The 20,739-nt window shown below is 45.6% G+C and overlaps 1 protein-coding gene across 1 annotated transcript in view; it reads left to right on the top strand.

Annotated features, from left to right (window-relative positions):
* LOC144752415 (uncharacterized) overlaps window positions 1-14,566 on the top strand; it is a 103,525-nt gene extending 88,959 nt beyond the window's left edge. The window contains exon 5 of the mRNA XM_078640348.1: window positions 11,132-14,566. Within this exon, the coding sequence (XP_078496474.1) occupies window positions 11,132-12,642 (1,511 nt within the window). The 3' untranslated portion in view covers window positions 12,643-14,566. The remainder of the gene's footprint in view (window positions 1-11,131) is intronic.
* Window positions 14,567-20,739: the final 6,173 nt, after the last annotated feature.

The raw sequence follows: 20,739 nt of genomic DNA, 5'->3' as shown, positions 1-20,739 counted from the left end.
AATTGCCAAGAGCGCGAACTCCCAAGCGCTGATGACCTAAAGTGTGAATTACAAACACGAGTGGCAACTGCTCTTTAAGCTCAGCCACTCGGACCCAGATCATTTTATGTTTTATTGTGCTACCTTTGGAATCACGAAAATCATTCTGAATCCAAAAGAACAAGTTCTCATTGTAAGACTGGACACAGTAATAAGAATCACTCACAATAAGAGTCGTCACACTAGGATCAGCATACTCCAATGCAAGCATCAGAGCACGAAGCTCTGCCAATTGTGCGGTGCAGTCCCCTAGAGTCTGCGTGTGCACGACTCTGGACTTGAACTCATCATTCACCATGGCACCTACCACAATTGCGCAAGCGGAAACGTATGCGTGTTTAGACCCATGCGCAACTTGCGCTGAACCATCAGTGTAAATGATACAATGGAAATCCTACAAAGGCGGCATAGCCAAAGGTGCAGGATGAACAAATTCATATTGCAAAAACTCCTGCGACTGTAAGGAGGCATAAAAAATGAACGTGACTTCCGGAGACGTCAATGATGCCGCCCATTGTTTCCACCGTGGATGCAAAGCTTTAGAATTTGGTACACTGGCCTTCATAACTGCCTCCAATGCAGGATACGGGGTAACAACCAACATGCGTTTTCCCTGTGACAGCGCACGTTCCTTAAGAATCGCCATCTGCACTGCTGTCAAAACTTTTTCCACAGAGGAAAACCGCATTTCAGCTGAAGTGTACAAGTGTGACTTGTAAGCAATAGGTACTGTGTCTCCTTCGTTAAAAGTAAGGTAAGTGAAACCCACCGCCCAGGGATGATTCTTATCACCAGGTTGGTGTGGTTATCACGAGTCAGTAAGAATTTAGATTCTAGAAGATCAGCCTGCAAAGATTGCAAAATATCTGAGTGTTCTGGCAGCCAGCACAATTTGGTAAAATTAGGTTGCATCAAAGCATACAAAGGCTTGATCCGCTGGGCATATTCAGGAATATATGTACGCCCGAAATTCAAAAATCCCAGCAAGGACTGTAATTGTTTTAGAGTTGTAGGAGCGCGCAGTTGTGCGCATTTCTCCAAGAAGTGAGGAGCCAATTCTCGACCTTCATTATTGAGCTCTTAGCCCAGGAACAATACTGTGTACTCTGCAATGTGAGAAGTTAAATTTGTAACCGAAATCCGCAAAGTTACAAATTATGCGGTCAACTTGACACAGATGTGCCCAAAGCTGTCATCCACAAACAAACACGCATCCGTCTCCACCCTCTCTAAGAGAGAGACTATGCAGGCAGCAAACACGCCTGGACTGTTCTTATAGCCCATCGGCAAACGTTTGTAGTGGCGCTGTTTGCCGCCACTTGTAAAACTGGACCATTGGGAACTTAGACCATCTAAGTTGTGGGCAAAAAAACGAACCCTGGGCGTAGTAGGCGTGGTGGGGCTACGCGAAGCTACGTGAAGTGGGCGAGAAACTACGCCCACCTACGCACTTCGCATAGCCCCACTACTCGCCACCCGCCTCCCTCCCGCCCTCCCTAAATACTTAAATTACCTTTTAAAAATGAATAAAAACCACTTACCTTGTACGTTGCGTCTCGCGAGAAATGCGCATGCGCGGGCGGCCCCGCATGCGCATTAGTATCCGAGACGGCAGCGCGATTACAAGAGGGAGCCCCGGGGACGCAGCGGACAAGGTAAGTGGTTTTTATTCATTTTAAAAAGTTAATTTAAGTATTTAGGGAGGGCGGGAGGGAAGCGGGTGGCGGGCAACTTCGCTACGCCCACGGAGTGGGCGTATTGTTGCCTGCTACGCCTACTTAGCAAAGGGCAAAGTAGGCAACACTACGCCCACTCCGTGGGCGTAGCGAAGTACTTAGCCCAGGGTTAAAAAAACACTGGAAATGTCAAGTGTGGTTTTAAACCGTTTACGCACAAGACCATCCACTAAAGCAGAGCTGTGGGTATTCTGTACTGCACAGGTACGACAATGCGAGTTAAGTTGCTGGTAATCCAATACCAAACGGTACGAGCCGTCTGGGTTGGTCACAGTAAAAAGAGGGTTATTCATTGGTGACACACATGTTTCAATTACACCTTGATATTCCAATTGATCAAGGATTCCCGCAACGGAAGCCTTAGCTTCGCGTCTGATGGGAATTGGAGGTTGAGGCTGTGGCATAGACCGTAAGGGAATCTCGTGGTGTGGAGAAAATGTATCCAAACCACAGTGTGGACGGTAGAGAGCCGGCGCAAGGGCTTTAGCCCACTCTTCTGCAACATTTAGCGAATGCTCCTTCGAGACAGTTTGCGCGAAACTATGGAGGATCACCTCCTCCCCTCTTGGAGCTGCAAGCACAAAAGATGGGGGCCAGTCAGCCTCCGCTAACAAAATGTCATAGGTAGTAGTAAAATACCCCTTTTATGGTACGTTGTATGTCACCTTCAATTAAAAGGACTATTTCATAAAGTCTATCCGGGGGAGCTACTCTGGTGTCAGCTATCTCCACAACAACATAACGGCCAGTCGCTGTCACCTTCAGTAGCGGACGCAGGGCCTCTCGCACTATGGTAATCTCCGCCGCGCTGTCCAGCAAGGTCAGAACCCATGTCTGATTCCGAAGCTGCGTTCTCACTATCTGTGGCATATCTCGCTGTCAAAGCTGCAACTTTCTTTTTCTGAAACCGGGGTCTTTTCGGTGTTGAATCGTCCTGCTTGCCTTTACCGTCTTTCGGGCGGGGCTGGTCGCTGGTCGCGTCCCTGCTGGCCACCCTGACCTTTGCCGCCTTCTCCATCACCGGTCGATGAGGCCGATGATTCCTGAAAAGAACGAGGAGAGCGTTATTCAGAAACCTGAAAACGATCAGGTGATTTTATCGTCGCGCGATCGCGCACGTCATAAATACGTTCTGTAGGTGCAGGCACTGGAGACGCAGGACGAGACTCCTGTTTCTGCTGTTGTTGCTTACCATGTTTTTGTTGTTTTTTCGGCCAGGTTTGCTTTTTAGCCTTGGGCTGTTCGTCAGTTTCTGACTTCTGCCCTCGGGGTTGCTTTTTCTCTTTTTTTGAGAAAGGCTTGAGTCCCAAACTATTACGGCCTACGGTCTTATAAGCCGCCACAATAATTCTTGCTAACTGTTGGGGTTTGTCGATATCGGGTACAGCCTGCAAAGCATTAGACACCTGAAAGTTCACAGCATCTCCCTTGACATTCGCAAGTACGAGATCGGAAACTACGTAAAAAGCACCGCATAGGCGCATACTCAATTCAACCGCCGCCTCGGGTCCGTGCTCATCTTGAACACGTTTAAGGACCTTAGGAAGGACAGTCATTGACGGAGTGCCAAAGCACCTCGTGCACACTGCCGCAAAGGTCTTACCCCATGTCTCACAGTCACCAGGTTCCGGGACCAAGTCTTTTGGCATGGTAATTGTCAGAATCCTGTGTTTTTCACCAGGAGTCGTTATGGGAAATACTGCTTCCAGCTGGTCAAACTTCTCGGCAAGCCAGAAAGGAAAATCATCCCTATTCTGGGGGGGCTTGCCCATTATTGCGTTCACCATCACATGACTGAGCTTCATTCCGCCCTGTCCGGCAGGAAGCGCCGCAGCACTCGGGGCCCCGCCCTGGAGATTGCGGGTAATGTACTGCACTAACAACCTAATCACGCAAATTGCGACTACATGTAGCCATCTTAAATCAGCAAGGGGACACGCCCCTTGTCGAGGATGCGGTGTGTAAATCCAGCCAAAACAGGCCAAGTTGCGCCTGGAATGGACAAAGAACCTAACCGCGATGTTAACAAAGAGTAGGGTAGGGCGCCATTAAACCAACTTGGTGCTGCCAAGCAATAATAGGAACTTCCTGTGTCCTATAGGGAACATATTCCTGTGGCATGGCAGTGGGAGTGTACGTGTCGAACACATTAGTATTTGCATTCACAGAGGGGAAGGTCACCCAGAGAGTAAACAATTTCGTATAGGTAAGCTACTTCCGCACTCACCACCATGATCACAGCCATGCCATCCACAGGAACATTATAAGTCTGCAAATGATTGCGAACCGCAATCCGACTATGCTGCGGAATAGCAATGGCATTAGCCATAGTGATACAGTAAGAAAGTGGTACAAGAAAAACTATGTAGCACAACTGGGTAGTAATTCAAAAATGAAACCGTTTGAAAAGATTCAAGCTTGAAAAGACCTATGTAACTATAGGTAGGCTTGTCTGACACCACTGTCTTCTGGAAACAATAGTGAAGGGAGTCAAGGACTGATAGAAGCACTACTCAAGTGTCATGTAATAAGACCACCAACGGTTGGGCGCCATGTCGCAGGGATCCTGCTCTCACACAGAACTGTGCATAGAGACTTGGAACCTCAGTGAATTAGGGTGTGCCAAAACTCACCTTAGTACCCAAAATCCCCTACCAGACTAGCAATCAGTGTCTCATTGGTTCTCACAAACTCCCAATGTTTAGACAACCCAGAACATGGACTTAGAACACCTCAGGTAACGTGAAATAGATGAACACTCTTTCGTTATACCAACATATCAATCCAGAACGAGGAGTAAATGAAGACACGTGCAACTTTGAAATGTTTATTTCTAATGCAGTGTTCTCAAGCGCAGTATCTTAGCTAATAAAAGCAAACATATTATAAGAAACAAAGTAATCAGCATAGCTACTAGTCCATAAAATACAAAGGGAGAAAGCATGTTAAAATGCTAGAGGGAAGAAGGCTAAATGGCACCTACCCTCCCTTGCTAGTATATTATATTATATCTAAAGAAGGTCTCTTTGGGTATTAGAAGGGCGGCCCCATACCTCTGATCCTAGTGGAAAGGGATCACATCATCTTCCACCTGCTCTCTGCATGCAAAAAAGTCATCAAGTGTGTCGGCATGCTCTGTTCAGTGCAATATTAAACGCGCCTAAAGCCAGAGTTGGCCGCAGCTGCATATATGTTATGTCTAGAAAGTGCGTAGATCAGACCTCACAACAACCACTGTGTTGAAATAACCTTGAGGGCCTCGGCACTCACTGTACAGACATAGCTTACCAAGCAAAGCTGATACAATAGCAAAACATATTATTCTCGTGTGAAGCAAAATATTCTACTAGGCTCAAAGCTCTAATAACAATATGTGCCGTGTGCAGAAGCAGCAGAACGGTAAAATGGCGTTTAAACTCCTAATAAGCTCATGCTAACATAACACAGTGTGAAGGCAAAGCATATCTATATGACACTGGTATTTTTCAAAGTTCACTTTTGTGAATTGGTTATATACTTTTTAGCATGTAAAGGTAAAGTTGTAATATCAAAGGGTGGTGGGTACAGCAGCTAGCTACGTAACACGTAGTTACCAAACCGCCGCGAGTGGAGTTCATTGCCCACAGTTAGTTCAAACCCAGTTCTGAATGAGGAGTAAAGTTTACAGACTTACCGTAGAACCAAGGCGGGAGTGAGTTTTTTGATAGATTGAATATCGAAAGATTATATGTTTAATAGCACATTGTGCATGAGAAATTCAGCTTATACCTTATGAGTAGTAATAGGTTTGAGAGTCACAAAAATATGTTAAATTACACAGCACTCGTGTCTTGCCATTTGCTCAACCAAAAGTTCTGGGACTTTTTTAAGGTACTTTTGGGGGACAATGTCAAATGGAATGTTCGATTTGGATAATTTTGCCTAAAGTGGCAAGTCATAACATGCACAGGAGCATTAAGTAGAAGAGTTAGTACAGATTACAAATTAGACACATTCATGTGACAATATCTTCAAAATATCCTGAATCCAACTGTTGGACTTGGCCCTTCTGGCAGGTTCACCCCTGAACTTTTTGCTTATTATATGTGACTTGGTGATAGTGATTTTTGGTTTCTGCGCACTTTACCACTGTGTCCCAGGGTAAAGTGCGTGCGTGTGGTGAGGTTGGCCTGCCCTCCCATAGGAATGCATTGGGAATGTCTGTGTCCCTGGTAGTTCCTGATGCGTGAGGTGTGCAGGCTCGAGTTTGGTATGTGCAGACTCGTGTGATTAAATTCTGCGCAATAATGTATGCGGCGTGATTGTGTCTAGTGTGGAAGTGCCACTTCTAGAAGTTATTCAAAAAGGGGGTGGTGATGGACAGAGTATCTGAGTTAATCAGAACACTCCTACCCAGTCAACAGATCAGGGCTTGATCCATCACCGTTTTTTAGCTCTCTGCACCATCCCAGTTCAGAACCTGGCTATATGCAAATTAGTCTGTCCCTGGCCCAGTGCATCATGGGAATAGGGCAGGCCAAACTACCAAGCCAATTCTTTACTGGAAAGGAAACAAGCTTCCGGAGACCGGTTTCTGGCATTACAGCCGTCTTCGGCCCGGCTTGCTTGAATCCTGATGGTGCAATGAGCAAGGGACTCAGCCGAAGAGGCTGAAATGCCAGAAACCGGTCCCCGGTAGCTTGTCTCCTTTCTGGTGAAGAATTGGCTTGGTAGTTTGGTCTGCCCTGTTCCCATGATGCACTGGGCCAGGGACAGACTAATTTGCATATAGCCAGGTTCTGAGCTGGGATGGGGCAGTGAGATAAATAACGGTGATGGATCAAGCCCTGATCTTTGGACTGGGTAAGAGTGGTCTGCTTAATTCAGACACTCTGTTCATCACCACCCCCTTTTCTGAATCGTTTTTGGCCACTATAGGTGTGGCAGGGTATACTCAGACATGAGTCCCTTTCTCACTGCTCCATCAGGATTCAAGCAAGCCGGGCCGAAGAGGCTGAAATGCCAGAAACCGGTCCCCGGTAGCTTGTCTCCTTTCTGGTGAAGAATTGGCTTGGTAGTTTGGTCTGCCCTGTTCCCATGATGCATTGGGCCAGGGACAGACTAATTTGCATATAGCCAGGTTCTGAGCTGGGATGGGGCAGTGAGATAAATAACGGTGATGGATCAAGCCCTGATCTTTGGACTGGGTAAGAGTGGTCTGCTTAATTCAGACACTCTGTTCATCACCACCCCCTTTTCTGAATCGTTTTTGGCCACTATAGGTGTGGCAGGGTATACTCAGACATGAGTCCCTTTCTCACTGCTCCATCAGGATTCAAGCAAGCCGGGCCGAAGAGGCTGAAATGCCAGAAACCGGTCCCCGGTAGCTTGTCTCCTTTCTGGTGAAGAATTGGCTTGGTAGTTTGGTCTGCCCTGTTCCCATGATGCACTGGGCCAGGGACAGACTAATTTGCATATAGCCAGGTTCTGAGCTGGGATGGGGCAGTGAGATAAATAACGGTGATGGATCAAGCCCTGATCTTTGGACTGGGTAAGAGTGGTCTGCTTAATTCAGACACTCTGTTCATCACCACCCCCTTTTCTGAATCGTTTTTGGCCACTATAGGTGTGGCAGGGTATACTCAGACATGAGTCCCTTTCTCACTGCTCCATCAGGATTCAAGCAAGCCGGGCCGAAGAGGCTGAAATGCCAGAAACCGGTCCCCGGTAGCTTGTCTCCTTTCTGGTGAAGAATTGGCTTGGTAGTTTGGTCTGCCCTGTTCCCATGATGCACTGGGCCAGGGACAGACTAATTTGCATATAGCCAGGTTCTGAGCTGGGATGGGGCAGTGAGATAAATAACGGTGATGGATCAAGCCCTGATCTTTGGACTGGGTAAGAGTGGTCTGCTTAATTCAGACACTCTGTTCATCACCACCCCCTTTTCTGAATCACTTCTAGAAGTTGGCATGTTTGTGTAATTTGTGTCTGGCTTGTGATTGGCTGGAGCTGGCTGGTGAGCCTGGCTCCATGAGCCATGATGGGTCTGCCCCGGTGGTGAGTGTTGAGATTAGCATGCTGATGTGAGGGAGTGGTGCACCTGGGACCGGAATAGGGCTGGGCTTTCCCCACACAATGCTGGCTCCACCCCCTGTGGTGCGACTGATGACCCTAGCCTGGCCAGTGAATAGGAAGGGTGGCTGGGCACATCACAGTGCTCCAAAACCAGCTGCGACTGGTTTGCCCCCACCCTGCACCCTGAGACAAAGGGAAAAGGTGTATAAAAGAGGGGCTGTGACCCTATGAAAAGGTTCTCTGTTCCTGACCTGAAGAGGGGGGCCTGCTGCTGCTGGGCACAAGGAGGATACCGCCACTAGGGACTGCCTCCCTACCTGGAGGGCCCAGTGAGCTGGATCCTGGGCCCAGCCTTTGCCCCCCTGCCCACCTCCTGAAGGACTTTTTTTTGCTGTGCTTGTCCCTTGACTTTGGGTTCATTAGCGCATGGGAGCGCTCTGCTGGTCTTTCTTTATTCCCCTAGTGCTGGGAGCGCTTGAGTGGCTTCAGGGAGCTATCTGTAGCAGTGTGCTACTGAAGCGAGAGAGAGGATCTCCTTTTGGTGCCTTATTTTTGTAGCAGGTGCCTACCCTGCATTTCACTGCTTTTTCGCGGCTGCCCACGCCGCATTTACCCCGCCAGGGACTCCTGCATCCAAGCCGGTGCCCACCCGGCAGTTTCCCTGCTTTAATATTTATTTGGGGGGAGCCTACTCCTCGAATTCCCCGCCAGGGACCTTGTGGCCGCGAGTTGCTTTTTCCCCGCCGGGCCGACGCGCTGCCTGCGACGACCCGGAAGTGGACCCTCCCGAGACCCGGAAGCACTAGTAAGAAAACAGGAAGTGGACGGGAGCCCACCCCGCGCTCCTGTATCCTGGAGACAGCTTGCCCGACTTGAGGAGTAAAGCCAGCACCAGGGGGCAGGGAGACGCCCCCTGGTGCAGCCCGATGGCGGAGGGGGACGAGGCACACTGCCGGTGCCTGCCCCCACCGCGGGGAAAGTGAAGTAGAATCCGGCCTCCGCGTCAGCCCGAGGAGCAGCGCCGGTCCCGGAGCAGCCGCACCAGGAGCAGAGCCAGAGGAGAGTCCCCGCCGTCCTGGTGAGTGGGGCCCGTGTTCAGTTTTAAAGAGGGGGGCGTCGGGGCGCATTGCCGGCGCCCGCCCCCCAGTGGTGCTACCTCTCCCTTCTGGGCCGCATTTATCTTGAAAGGCCTCGTGGGGGCCCGGGCATTTTTCCACTGAGTCCCCCGAGCGGGACTTCTACGACCACGGGGGCATTTTGTTAGTTAGAGCCCTGAGAGGTTCCAGCATCATGGGGGCATTTTGTTGGTTAGAGCCCTGAGAGGCTCCAGCATCATGGGGGCATTTTGTTGGTTAGAGCCCTGAGAGGCTCCAGCATCACGGGGGCATTTTGTTAGTTAGAGCCCTGAGAGGCTCCAGCATCACGGGGGCATTTTGTGTTAGAGCCCCGAGGCTCCACCGACGGGGCAAGTTGTTTACGAGCCCTGAGAGGCTCCAGGGCACCACATTTGTTTCTAAGCCCACAAGGGCTTCTGGGGGCCCAGTTGGTTGTTTTAGAGCGTGCGAGGCTCCCACATCATTTTTTTGGCTCTACTGTTCATATTAGGACCCCAGAGGAGTTCTACAGCTGCCCAGCACTTAGTGGGCAGCTGCTATGTTTAGGTTTTGCGCATCTTCTTTGGCTGCCTGCAGCCTGCCCTGACAGTTGGGACACAGGGCGTTTCAGCCCCAGAGAGGCCAGTTGGCCTGGTGACAGGTTATGTATTTATGCCTTATGTGATTTCTGCGCAATTGTTCTTTGCTGCACCCCTGAATGTGTTTTTAATGCGTCATGTGCTTTTTCTTACACCGCTGAATGTATGTTTATGCATCATGTGTTTTCTTCCCTACACCTCTGAATGTTGTGAGGCATCATGTGTAATGTGTTCATGCCTATACCCCTAAATGTATAGTGATACTTAGGTGGTTGTTCCTTGTAGTATAGGTGTACTAGTGAGGTCCTCGTCCCCTGCGTGACATTCTCCTAAGGTGGTTAGGGTCGCATAGGTGGCACTTACGTGTTACCAATAGTTACTGGTTGTGTGCTCTATTTTCTATTTTTGGTGCTAAAGTGATTATTCTATGTTCTACCAAGTGCTAGTTCTAAAAGTGTTTATTTTTGACAGTGGCGCCCGTGGCCCTGACCCATGTACCTTATCCCCTGTAAATTCTGCCCGTGCCTATGGCACATTGTAAAGTGTGTATTTATTATCTAATGTGTTTTGTACAATACAAAGGCTATTTTTACATATAACCTTGTGTGGAGTTTCCTTTGCAGTGGGCCTTGGGTGTTGTTGCTTGGGGTGCGTGCACAAACACTTAGCTCACATTGCCTCCAAGTTTAGCCTTACTGTTCGTGTCACGTTACCAAGGGGTGAGCAGGGGTTATCTTGACGTGTAACTCCCTTACCCTGACGTAGGAATGGTGGTCTCTGACTGGTTTTGGCGCAATCCCTAGTCAGCCGGAAATCCCATTTATAACACCAACTGCGCACCTGGTCTAGAGGTGCTAAAAAGTGTGTAACTTGTGTTTGTCCCACAACACTTAGGTTGTAAATGCACCTTCCTGGCAGATTGTAGGTGGTTCTAAGATGTAGATAGCGAGGCTGTACCACTGTCCTCATGGGAAATACAAAAAACCGAGCCCAGATTTACTTAGGATCTGCTCTGGTACTAGCGGGGTGCAGGGCTGCGCGTGCCATATTCTATCTAATGCAAAAGATGTTTTGCATTGGAAAGAAGAACATTTTTTAATACGAGGAATGTTTTGTACCGCTTTGCATCAAGGGTGCATTACTGAGGTGGCTCAGTACAAACAGCCATAAGTTGTGATGTAGATGCTAAGCTAGCCAGACAGAGATTTGCATCTGAAAGCCTTTTGAAGTAGGTGTAATCTATGGAACATGTGCTAATTTCTCCAAAAAACAAACAAACAAACCAGATGCATTGCATGTGAGGCAGTGCCCAGCACACATATAATGTAAAGTATGTACTGTGCAAGGCCGCCTTGTTTCAGCATTATTGTGGGGGATGGCATTAGCAGAAGGCCAATCTTTGTAAATATTATGTTATGTGAATTTGTAGAGTGCGACTAATCACCCGTGCGGGGTATCAAGGCACCTTCCCCCCCCTCCCAGTGCCCTGAGACGCTCACAGGTGAGTAGTTGCGCTATACAAGAAACTTGATTGATTGATTGCTTTGAGGCACACCTTCTGAATTATGCAGTTTTCATTCTAAATATGCTCTTATTTTTTTTGTTGCAGCACTTCTCATAATTTTCTGGGTTCTACTCATGCTCTGGAAGAAAAAACAGGACTCAAAACAAGTGCAGCCAGATCAAGAGCACACTGTGGGGAAAAGGATGGGGGAGAAGTCAAAGGAGCCTGGGATTTTTATCATTTCCAAGGGTCCTCTGAACGTCACTGGTCCAGAGAAACGAGTGCGGAAAGCACTTCAGAAAGTCAGCGATGCTCCAAGTGGAACAACAAAAGGTCGTGCGAGGTCTGCGTCAGCCATACTGTTGAGATCTCAGTTTCCAAAAGCAAGCGTGAGACAACCCTGCCCTAACGCTGAGAAAAAGGAACCCTTACAATATACAAATGAGATGTTGACAGAGCACGGCAGGAGACATGGGGGACATGACAACTCCATGGAGGAGTGGTACTTCAACAGCTTGAAGGAAGTAGAAAGAAACCCCTTTGGGAGTGATGGTGCAGATCTGACAACTGTTGTCCAAAACATCTACCTGCTGCAGGATCCTGCTGGAATGAGTCAGTTTGCAATGCAACCCCAAACTCCTCAGGAGGGATTGAGGAATGATGGTCAAGATGCGATTACAAAGTCAGACAACACAGAACCTCTGCTGTACTTCAGCATTGACCGAGAACCTGAAGACAGCAGACACACTGAGGATGGTGTAGACAACAGTGCAACTCCTGTGGGTGCTGTCCTTGGAGCTCGTCCAATCAGGAGAACTTTGACATGGCCTCAAGCAAGACGTCAGCAGAGCCAAGACCAGGGCAATGTGTGGCTGGAAGAGGATTTCCTAAAGGCAAAGCATGGTGTGTTGAGTCAGCAATGGGGTAGGTTTATGGCAAAAACAGTAACAGACCCAGAAATGAACACAGTAACAGATCCAGAAGGCCAACAACCTAAGGTCTTTGATTTGGCTCAAATGAGTTTAAATAAATATGAGAAGCAACAATTTGATCCCACACACAGATTAAAGGAACAAACTCTATCAGATGATATGATGGCGCAGGCTTCTGAAGAGGAGGAGGAATGCCAGACAAAGCTGGATAAGGCATACCTTTCTCCAGAGGGTGACCACTCTGACTATGATCTGGTATTGAACAGTTTAAAGACTTACCGGTTATCTCAGCTTGACGAAAAGAGAGGAACAAAAGAACAGGCAACAGTTTCAAGTAAGTTTGTACCATCTACTAAAAAGGGAGTAAAGGCAGGAAATGCTCTAGAAAGGGCCTACACAACACCCATAAGGAAAGCAACAAAAGGTGTAGGGACTACGAGAAGTAGGCAGAAAACCCACAGCCCACCAGAGTCACATGGCAATTCCTATGACGATGACGTGATGAAGGAGAGAGCTGGTCACACAGGCTCGCCGGCGGATGACACTCTACTTGAAAACAATGAATACAACTTCATCGACCTCTTGCATGAAGTCGTGGAGAACCATGGAAGGTGGACCAGAGAGAGATGGAAGCAGACTCATCAGCAGAGGATGGCTAGCCGGCCCTTTTTGCAAACCCAGTAACCTCACTTGGACTTGTTCAGAAGGAACAAGGATATTCAGTGTCTCCTCAAAGAGGACATGTTGTGCAACCTGGGCACAGGTATGTTTGGGGATGTCTTGCATGATCCCCTCTTTGTTTGCCATTGGAGCTCAACAGACTTGGTCCCCAAAGAGTGGTCATATTGCAACTGAATCCAACAGCTACGCTTCAGTAGAATTAAGGTTTAGATAGTTTTCTATAGTTGGAAACATTTATAAACTATTTGGAAACATTTATGAGATGGCTGCAATAGTTTAACACAGAAAAACTCATACATTTTTTGCAGGAGCTACATCCATTTCTGAATAGTCTCTTAAACATCATCAAACTTTCGCCTAGTTCCACAATGCGGCACTGGGACACAGGTCTGGCAACATTATAAAGGCATTTATATTTTATTAGGTTTGCTACTGTGAAAGAATTACCAGTCCCCCCAACAGCACCTGGGCAGAACATTATCCCACAAAGGGTTGAACTCTGCGGCCACCAGCTAGGATATCTATCATCTAAATGGAACTGCCATGGGAGAAAATATTTTCAGAAGTTTTTATCGATTTTTCGGAATGCGTCAATGATGTAAAAGAGAGTATGCTGAAAAATAATTCAATTGCAAGTCTAATACATCCAAAATGTAATTACTTAAGCCTTAGCTCTCATCAAATTACTCATTATTTTGAATGTGAAAAAAAGTTCATATGAAATCTATTTTCTTTTTAAAAAGTGAGGGTGCTTTAGGTGGAGTCGTGAATTTATAGCAAAGTTGTTACACTCTAGGTATTATCGGCAATGAAAAACATGTGGCCAGGAGGTATTGGAATTGCAGGATTTCCCATTAGGGGAATAGATTGTAAATAAAAAGGTCTAGCGTCTCCCTGCAACGCAGAGATTTGTGAAGTGAATGAATTTTGTATTCTGTGCAATTTTTCTAGAATGAGTGTTAGGTAATTTTGCATAATTTTTTATTAAACAAGCGTGTACATCACATTAAAACATTCTTGCAGGATGCAACGTGTAGACTGGAAAATGTCTTGCAAGAGATATTTTCTGGTCGAACCAGTTTCATGACAATATCTCATAACACACAAGATAATTGCAAACCACGTTTCATTCTCAAAGGTTAATGTCCCAAAAGTTTCAAGGAATTTAACTAACAATCGTAAAAAAACATGCAATTTTTCCCGCTCTTACAAGAGACATAGGACAAGTGACTGATGTAGTAAAAGGTTCTCGCTCTGCCCCACCAAGAGTAGACTCAACCAATGTCGTCTTCCGCTGTACCCTCTTCCTTGTTGGTGGTGGTGTGATAGTCTTCTCCAAGGTCTGACTTCTACGTCACGCCCATCAAGCACCTCTTAGACTCCATAAGCCACTGATATGTCTTTGAAGACAGCACAACCAGGACAAGACACAACCCAGGATCTGAGGCTGTTGCTGCTTCTTCCACCTAGCAATGTCTTCAAAGTAGAGCAAAGTGAGTGACTGAAATGACCAAGATAATCACTCAATTTTACCCACATTTTCCTCTCCGTCAAATGTTATTTTCTTTTCCAAGAATTGTTGTCATTAATTATAAGGGGCCTGCTCAATACCCTCATATTACATGTAATTTTTGACTTTTTTTTACAGGGCTGGCACTTGATAATGGGTGTTTCCTTAAAAATTGCACTGTTTACTGGCGGCTCTCTTTTTCCATTTGATAGTAAAAGAAAAACAATTATTATTAAATAGTTTTATATAAATGTTTCTGTGAAATATAAAATGTTGCCTTCAGTCTAGAAATGAACATCCTGGCCCAATCTCTGGCATGGGGCTGTTCAACTATGCACTTTTGTACATATGCGTTAATCAAACATTTTAGGAGGTGAGATCCTTATAGCCTTTAAATAAACACCATTTTATCAATGTTACTTTATTTGCAATTGTGTGTTTTCAAAGCCCATTGATGATTTGGGCTACATGTGGTGTGCACACTTTGTTTTGAAGTCCTACTGGGTTATGTTTGAAATGCATTGTAATTGTATTTATGTAGTGCTTACTACCCCTGACAATGTGACGAAGAGCTTTTCGGCCAGTAGAAGGCTACTCCAGAATCCAAAAGGATTAGTGGTGGATTAGTATATGGGAATATGAATATAGTATTTTTGTTAGTATAAGGAGGTACAAGTTAACTTGAGCGAAGGACATGTGAGTTTGCTAGTTGGATTGTAAAACCAACAAAACAGGGTAAAAAACAGGAGGCCAAAAAGCAGCAAGTTCGGCGATAAACCCCCTGAAAAAGCCAGGTCTAAAAAGTATTAGCATAGGGAGATATGTGTTAATTTGAGCGGGGGACATGTGAGTCTGGGATATATGACGTTACCAAGCGTTCTTTTACCACTCAGACCATTACCACGCATTTTTTACAACGCAGGACCCTTTACCACGCATACCATTACAACGCTGGTATTTATAACGCAGGTACTATTACAACGCATACCATTACAACGTAAGTATAGGTAAGTAAATAATATGGTAAAATAATGTAATTATTAATAATATTTTTTTTAATTAATAAATTATTATTTTAATATTTAATATTTTAATTATTTATATTAATATTTATTTATTAATTTTTAAATATATATGTTAAAAATACCCCTGTACCCCAAAACCCAAACCCAGCCCTAAAACCTAAAAATACCCCTGAACCCCAAAACCCAAACCCAGCCCTGAACCCTAAAAATACCCCTGTACCCCAAAAACTGAAAACTGACCCTGAACCCTAAAAATACCCCTGTACCCCAAAAACTGAAAACTGACCCTGAACCCTAAAAATACCCCTGTACCCCAAAAACTGAAAACTGACCCTGAACCCTAAAAATACCCCTGTACCCAAAAACTGAAAACTGACCCTGAACCCTAAAAATACCCATTTACCCAAAAACTGAAAACTGACCCTGAACCCTAAAAATACCCATTTACCCAAAACCCAAACCTAAAATATTTTAAATAAAATTATATACTTACCAATACTTACGTTGTAATGGTATGCGTTGTAAAGGTACCTGCGTTGTAAATACCAGCGTTGTAATGGTATGCGTGGTAAAGGGTCCTGCGTTGTAAAAGTTGCGTGGTAAAGGTAGGTCGTGGTAAAAGTTGCATGGTAAAGGTTGTATACCGTGAGTCTGCCATCTGGATTGATCATTGTAATGGAGGGATTGAAGAGGGAAGAAAACCAGAAGGGTTAATTGGGAAATCATAATAGTAAGTTGAGGTCCGGGATGAGTAAAGGAGGGATGGAAAAGGGAAGAGCCTGTAGAAAGGATAAGGTAGAAGGAAAATCAGAGTAGAAAATGAGTTTTGGGTTGAGTCAAAGGAGAGATAACAAGAGGGAGAATTTAGTAGGGTTGTTTGGGAGATCATAGTAGTAGAAAAGGTTTGGGATGAGAGAGAGTGAAGATAGAGGATAAATTGATAGAGGTGGAGGGTGATGGTAGGACAGAGTAAAGCTTTCAAGAGCGATTGTTTTCCCTTGTACAATAGGCCTAAAATAATAACTATATACAAACTTGTTTACATAGTTACACAATGTATGTGTGTGAGTAATATAACATATTGAGATTTGTGTGTTTCGTTTTTGTGGAGAGGTGAGGAGATATTGATTTAGGGGTTTTCGTGAAAGATTTGTATGTGTAGTACTGATGGTGAGTGGTATTTGAATAGTACATGGGTGGTGATATGTTTTGGAGAATAGTATGTAGTGTGTAAGAGGGGATGGACAAGAGTTAAGAGTGTTTGTGTTAGATTTGATCACTTAAATAGGTAATGTGTGTGGTGGAGTGGCATTTAAGGATTGTATGGTTGTGTGTAATTGGTAAAAGAGGAGGCAGATGTTGGTGGATGCTATAATAGAAGGCTGAGTACAGGTTTTGTCATCTCTGTCAGGGGATCTGTTAGGAGCAAGTAGAGGATAGAGCTGGTGTTTTGTTTGAACAGGGAGTGTATGTCTGTATGCATTAAAGTTATGTATAATGTGGCTTTGTGTTGTGTTGGCGATGTGTTAGTGGTATAGAAGAGCGTTGAGTTTTGTGTGATAATGCAGGTGCCATAGTGTTGTAGTTAAGGTAGAATTGTGTGTAGGTTTGTGGGGTTTTGTAGTGGTTGTGTAGTGGTTGAATACACATTGAAACCTGTATGAGGTTTGTTTGTGGTGCTTGAGCAGAATGCCTTTGCTGATATTGTGTTTGGATGTTGGCGGATATGGAGGACTCAAGGTGGTAGCTCGTAAGTGAAAATTGGGCTGCATCTCTTGCCCTAGACCTGACCCGAACAAGCCCAAACAGGCAACTGCCCTTGTCCTCTCTGCCCAGCGCAAACAAGTAACTGCCCTTGTCCTCTCCGCCCAGCCCAAACAGGCAACTTTGCTTGTCCTCTCCGCCCTTAGCCTCGACGCCCAGGCTGAGATGCCCTGAGCCCTATGCTTAAAATTGCCCTATTGGCCAAAGGAACCCTAGTTCTAACTCTAACCAATCGGAACCTTAACCCTAAACCCTTGAGCCAATGGGAGATCTGGCCCTATTAACCAATCAAAGCCCTAGCCCAACAGCGGCCCTAATTCCAAAGTCCAAGAGGAAACCCTAGCACTAGTAATCAATCAGAGCCCTAGCCCACACAGCCAATCAGAACCCAAACCCTAGTCCTATAGAAGTTCTAGTCCTAGCAACCAATCAGAGCAACAGATGCAACAGCCCATAGAAAACATATATAATAGCCAAGTAAAGTTAAGTCCAGACTGCTGTGACCGGGAGGTGCTCCTCTATTTGGAATCTACTTGGATACAGACAAGCACAATCCACACTTCCCAGCTTCCAAATTGGACTTTTCAGGTACGGGAGAATTTTGAAGCCACTGAAATACTGCTGTTCACACATTTAAACTAATCTCTTTTCAAGCCAAGCACAGTTTAATACCACAGAGCAGATTAAGGAGTCTCTTAAGCACACTCTGGTTAGCCACTGAGGTGTATGGGTGGCAAGGCTTAACACAGTCTATGTGAAAAATTAGGAGGCAAATACATACAGTCAGGGGCAGAACAAAGCAGCAGTTTAAAAATACCAAGTTTGCATATAGACGAGAGGTAAATTCATATAGACATAGGTAGAACAAAGCAGCAATTTAAAAATACCAGGGGGCCCATTAGGATGTAGGGCGGATCGCCACCGCCATGCGGAAAATTACTTTCTAAAACTTGCAGAAAAAAATAGTGGTCAAGAATATCGATTTTGGGTAAGTAATATCGATGTAAAAAATATCGAAGTGTTTAATATCGTTTGTAAAAATATAGATGTTAAAAATATCGATTTTTTTATTTTTATTTTTTATTAATGTTATGCCCAGATTTACTTAGGATCTGCTCTGGTACTAGCGGGGTGCAGGCTTGCGCGTGCCATCTACTATCTAATGCAAGAGATGTTTTGCATTGGAAAGAAGAAAATGTTTCAATACGAGGAATGTTTTGTACCGCTTTGCATCAAGGGGGCATTACTGAGGTGGCTCAGTACAAACAGCCATAAGTTGTGATGCAGATGCTAAGCTAGCCAGACAGAGATTTGCATCTGAAAGCCTGTTGAAGTAGGTGTAATCAATGGAACATGTGATAATTTCTCCAAAAAACAAACAAACAAACTAGATGCATTGCATGTGATGCAGTGCCCAGCACACATCTAATGTAAAGTATGTGCTGTGCAAGGCCGCCTTGTTTCAGCATTATTGTGGGGGATGGCATTAGCAGAAGGCCAATCTTTGTAAATGTTATGTTATGTGAATTTGTAGAGTGCGGCTAATCACCCGTGTGGGGTATCCAGGCACCCCCCCCCCCCTAAGACGCTCACAGGTGAGTAGTTGCGCTATACAAGAAACTTGATTGATTGATTGGTTTGAGGCACACCTTCTGAATTATGCAGTTTTCATTCTCAATATGCTCTTATTTGTTTTGTTGCAGCACTTCTCATAATTTTCTGGGTTCTACTCATGCTCTGGAAGAAAAAACAGGACTCAAAACAAGTGCAGCCAGATCAAGAGCACACTGTGGGGAAAAGGATGGGAGAGAAGTCAAAGGAGCCTGGGATTTTCATCATTTCAAAGGGTCCTCTGGACGTCACTGGTCCAGAGAAACGAGTGCGGAAAGCACTTCAGAAAGTCAGCGATGCTCCAAGTGGAACAACAAAAGGTCGTGCCAGGTCTGCATCAGCCATACTGTTGAGATCTCAGTTTCCAAAAGCAAGCGTGAGACAACCCTGCCCTAATCCTGAGAAAAAGGAACCCGTACAATATACAAATGAGATGTTGACAGAGCACGGCAGGAGACATGGGGGCCATGACAACTCCATGGAGGAGTGGTACTTCAACAGCTTGAATGAAGTAGAAAGAAACCCCTTTGGGAGTGATGGTGCAGATCTGACAACTGTTGTCCAAAAAATCTACCTGCTGCAGGATCCTGCTGGAATGAGTCAGTTTGCAATGCACCCCCAAACTCCTCAGGAGGGATTGAGGAATGATGGTCAAGATGCGATTACAAAGTCAGACAACACAGAACCTCTGCTGTACTTCAGCATTGACCGAGAACCTGAAGACAGCAGACACACTGAGGATGGTGTAGACAACGGTGCAACTCCTGTGGGTGCTGTCCTTGGAGCTCGTCCAATCAGGAGAACTTTGACATGGCCTCAAGCAAGACGTCAGCAGAGCCAAGACCAGGGCCAAGAGCTGCTGGAAGAGGATTTCCTCAAGGCAAAGCATGGTGTGTTGAGTCAGCAATGGGGTAGGTTTATGGCAAATACAGTAACAGACCCAGAAATGAACACAGTAACAGATCCAGACGGTCAAGAACCTGAGGTCTTTGATTTTGCTCAAATGAGTTTAAATAAACATGAGAAGAAACAATTTGATCCCACACACAGATTAAAGAAACAAACTCGATCAGACGATATGATGGCGCCGGCTTCTGAAGAGGAGGCGGAATGCCAGACAAAGCTGGATAAGGCATACCTTTCTCCAGAGGGTGACCACTCCGACTATGATCTGGTATTGAACAGTTTAAAGACTTACCAGATATCTCAGCTTGACGAAAAGAGAGGAACAAAAGAACAGGCAACAGTTACAAGTAAGTTTGTACCATCTACTAAAAAGGGAGTAAAGGCAGGAAATGCTCTAGAAAGGGCCTACACAACACCCATAAGGAAAGCAACAAAAGGTGTAGGGACTACGAGAAGTAGGGAGAAAACCCACAGCCCACCAGAGTCACATGGCAATTCCTATGACGATGACGTGATGAAGGAGAGAGCTGGTCACACAGGCTCGCCGGCGGATGACACGCTACTTGAAAACAATGAATACAACTTCATTGACCTCTTGCATGAAGTCGTGGAGAACCATGGAAGGTGGACCAGAGAGAGATGGAAGCAGACCCATCAGCAGAGGATGGCTAGCCGGCCCTTTTTGCAAACCCAGTAACCTCACTTGGACTTGTTCAGAAGGAACAAGGATATTCAGTGTCTCCTCAAAGAGGACATGTTGTGCAACCTGGGCACAGGTATGTTTGGGGATGTCTTGCATGATCCCCTCTTTGTTTGCCATTGGAGCTCAACAGACTTGGTCCCCAAAGAGTGGTCATATTGGAACTGAATCCAACAGCTACGCTTCAGTAGAATTAAGGTTTAGATAGTTCTCTATAGTTGGAAACATTTATAAACTGTTTGGAAACATTTATGAGATGGCTGCAATAGTTTAACACAGAAAAACTCATAAATTTTTTGCAGGAGCTGCATCCATTTCTGAGCAGTCTCTGAAACATCATCAAACTTTCGCCTAGCTCCACGATGCTGCACCGGGAGACAGGTCTGGCAACATTATGAAGGCTTTTATATTTTATTAGGTTTGCTACTGTGAAAGAATCACCAGTCCCCCCAACAGCACCTCGGCAGAACACTATCCCACAAAGGGTTGAACTCTGCTGCCACCATCTGGGCTATATATCCTCTAATTGGAACTGCCATGGGAGAAAATATTTTACATAAGTTGTTATCGATTTTTTTGAATGT

The sequence above is a fragment of the Lissotriton helveticus genome, chromosome 5_1 (assembly GCF_964261635.1).
Source record: "Lissotriton helveticus chromosome 5_1, aLisHel1.1, whole genome shotgun sequence".
In the NCBI taxonomy this organism is placed as follows: Eukaryota; Metazoa; Chordata; class Amphibia; order Caudata; family Salamandridae; genus Lissotriton; species Lissotriton helveticus.
Note: the sequence above shows the minus strand (reverse complement) of the source record. Positions and strands in the feature narration are given on the sequence as shown.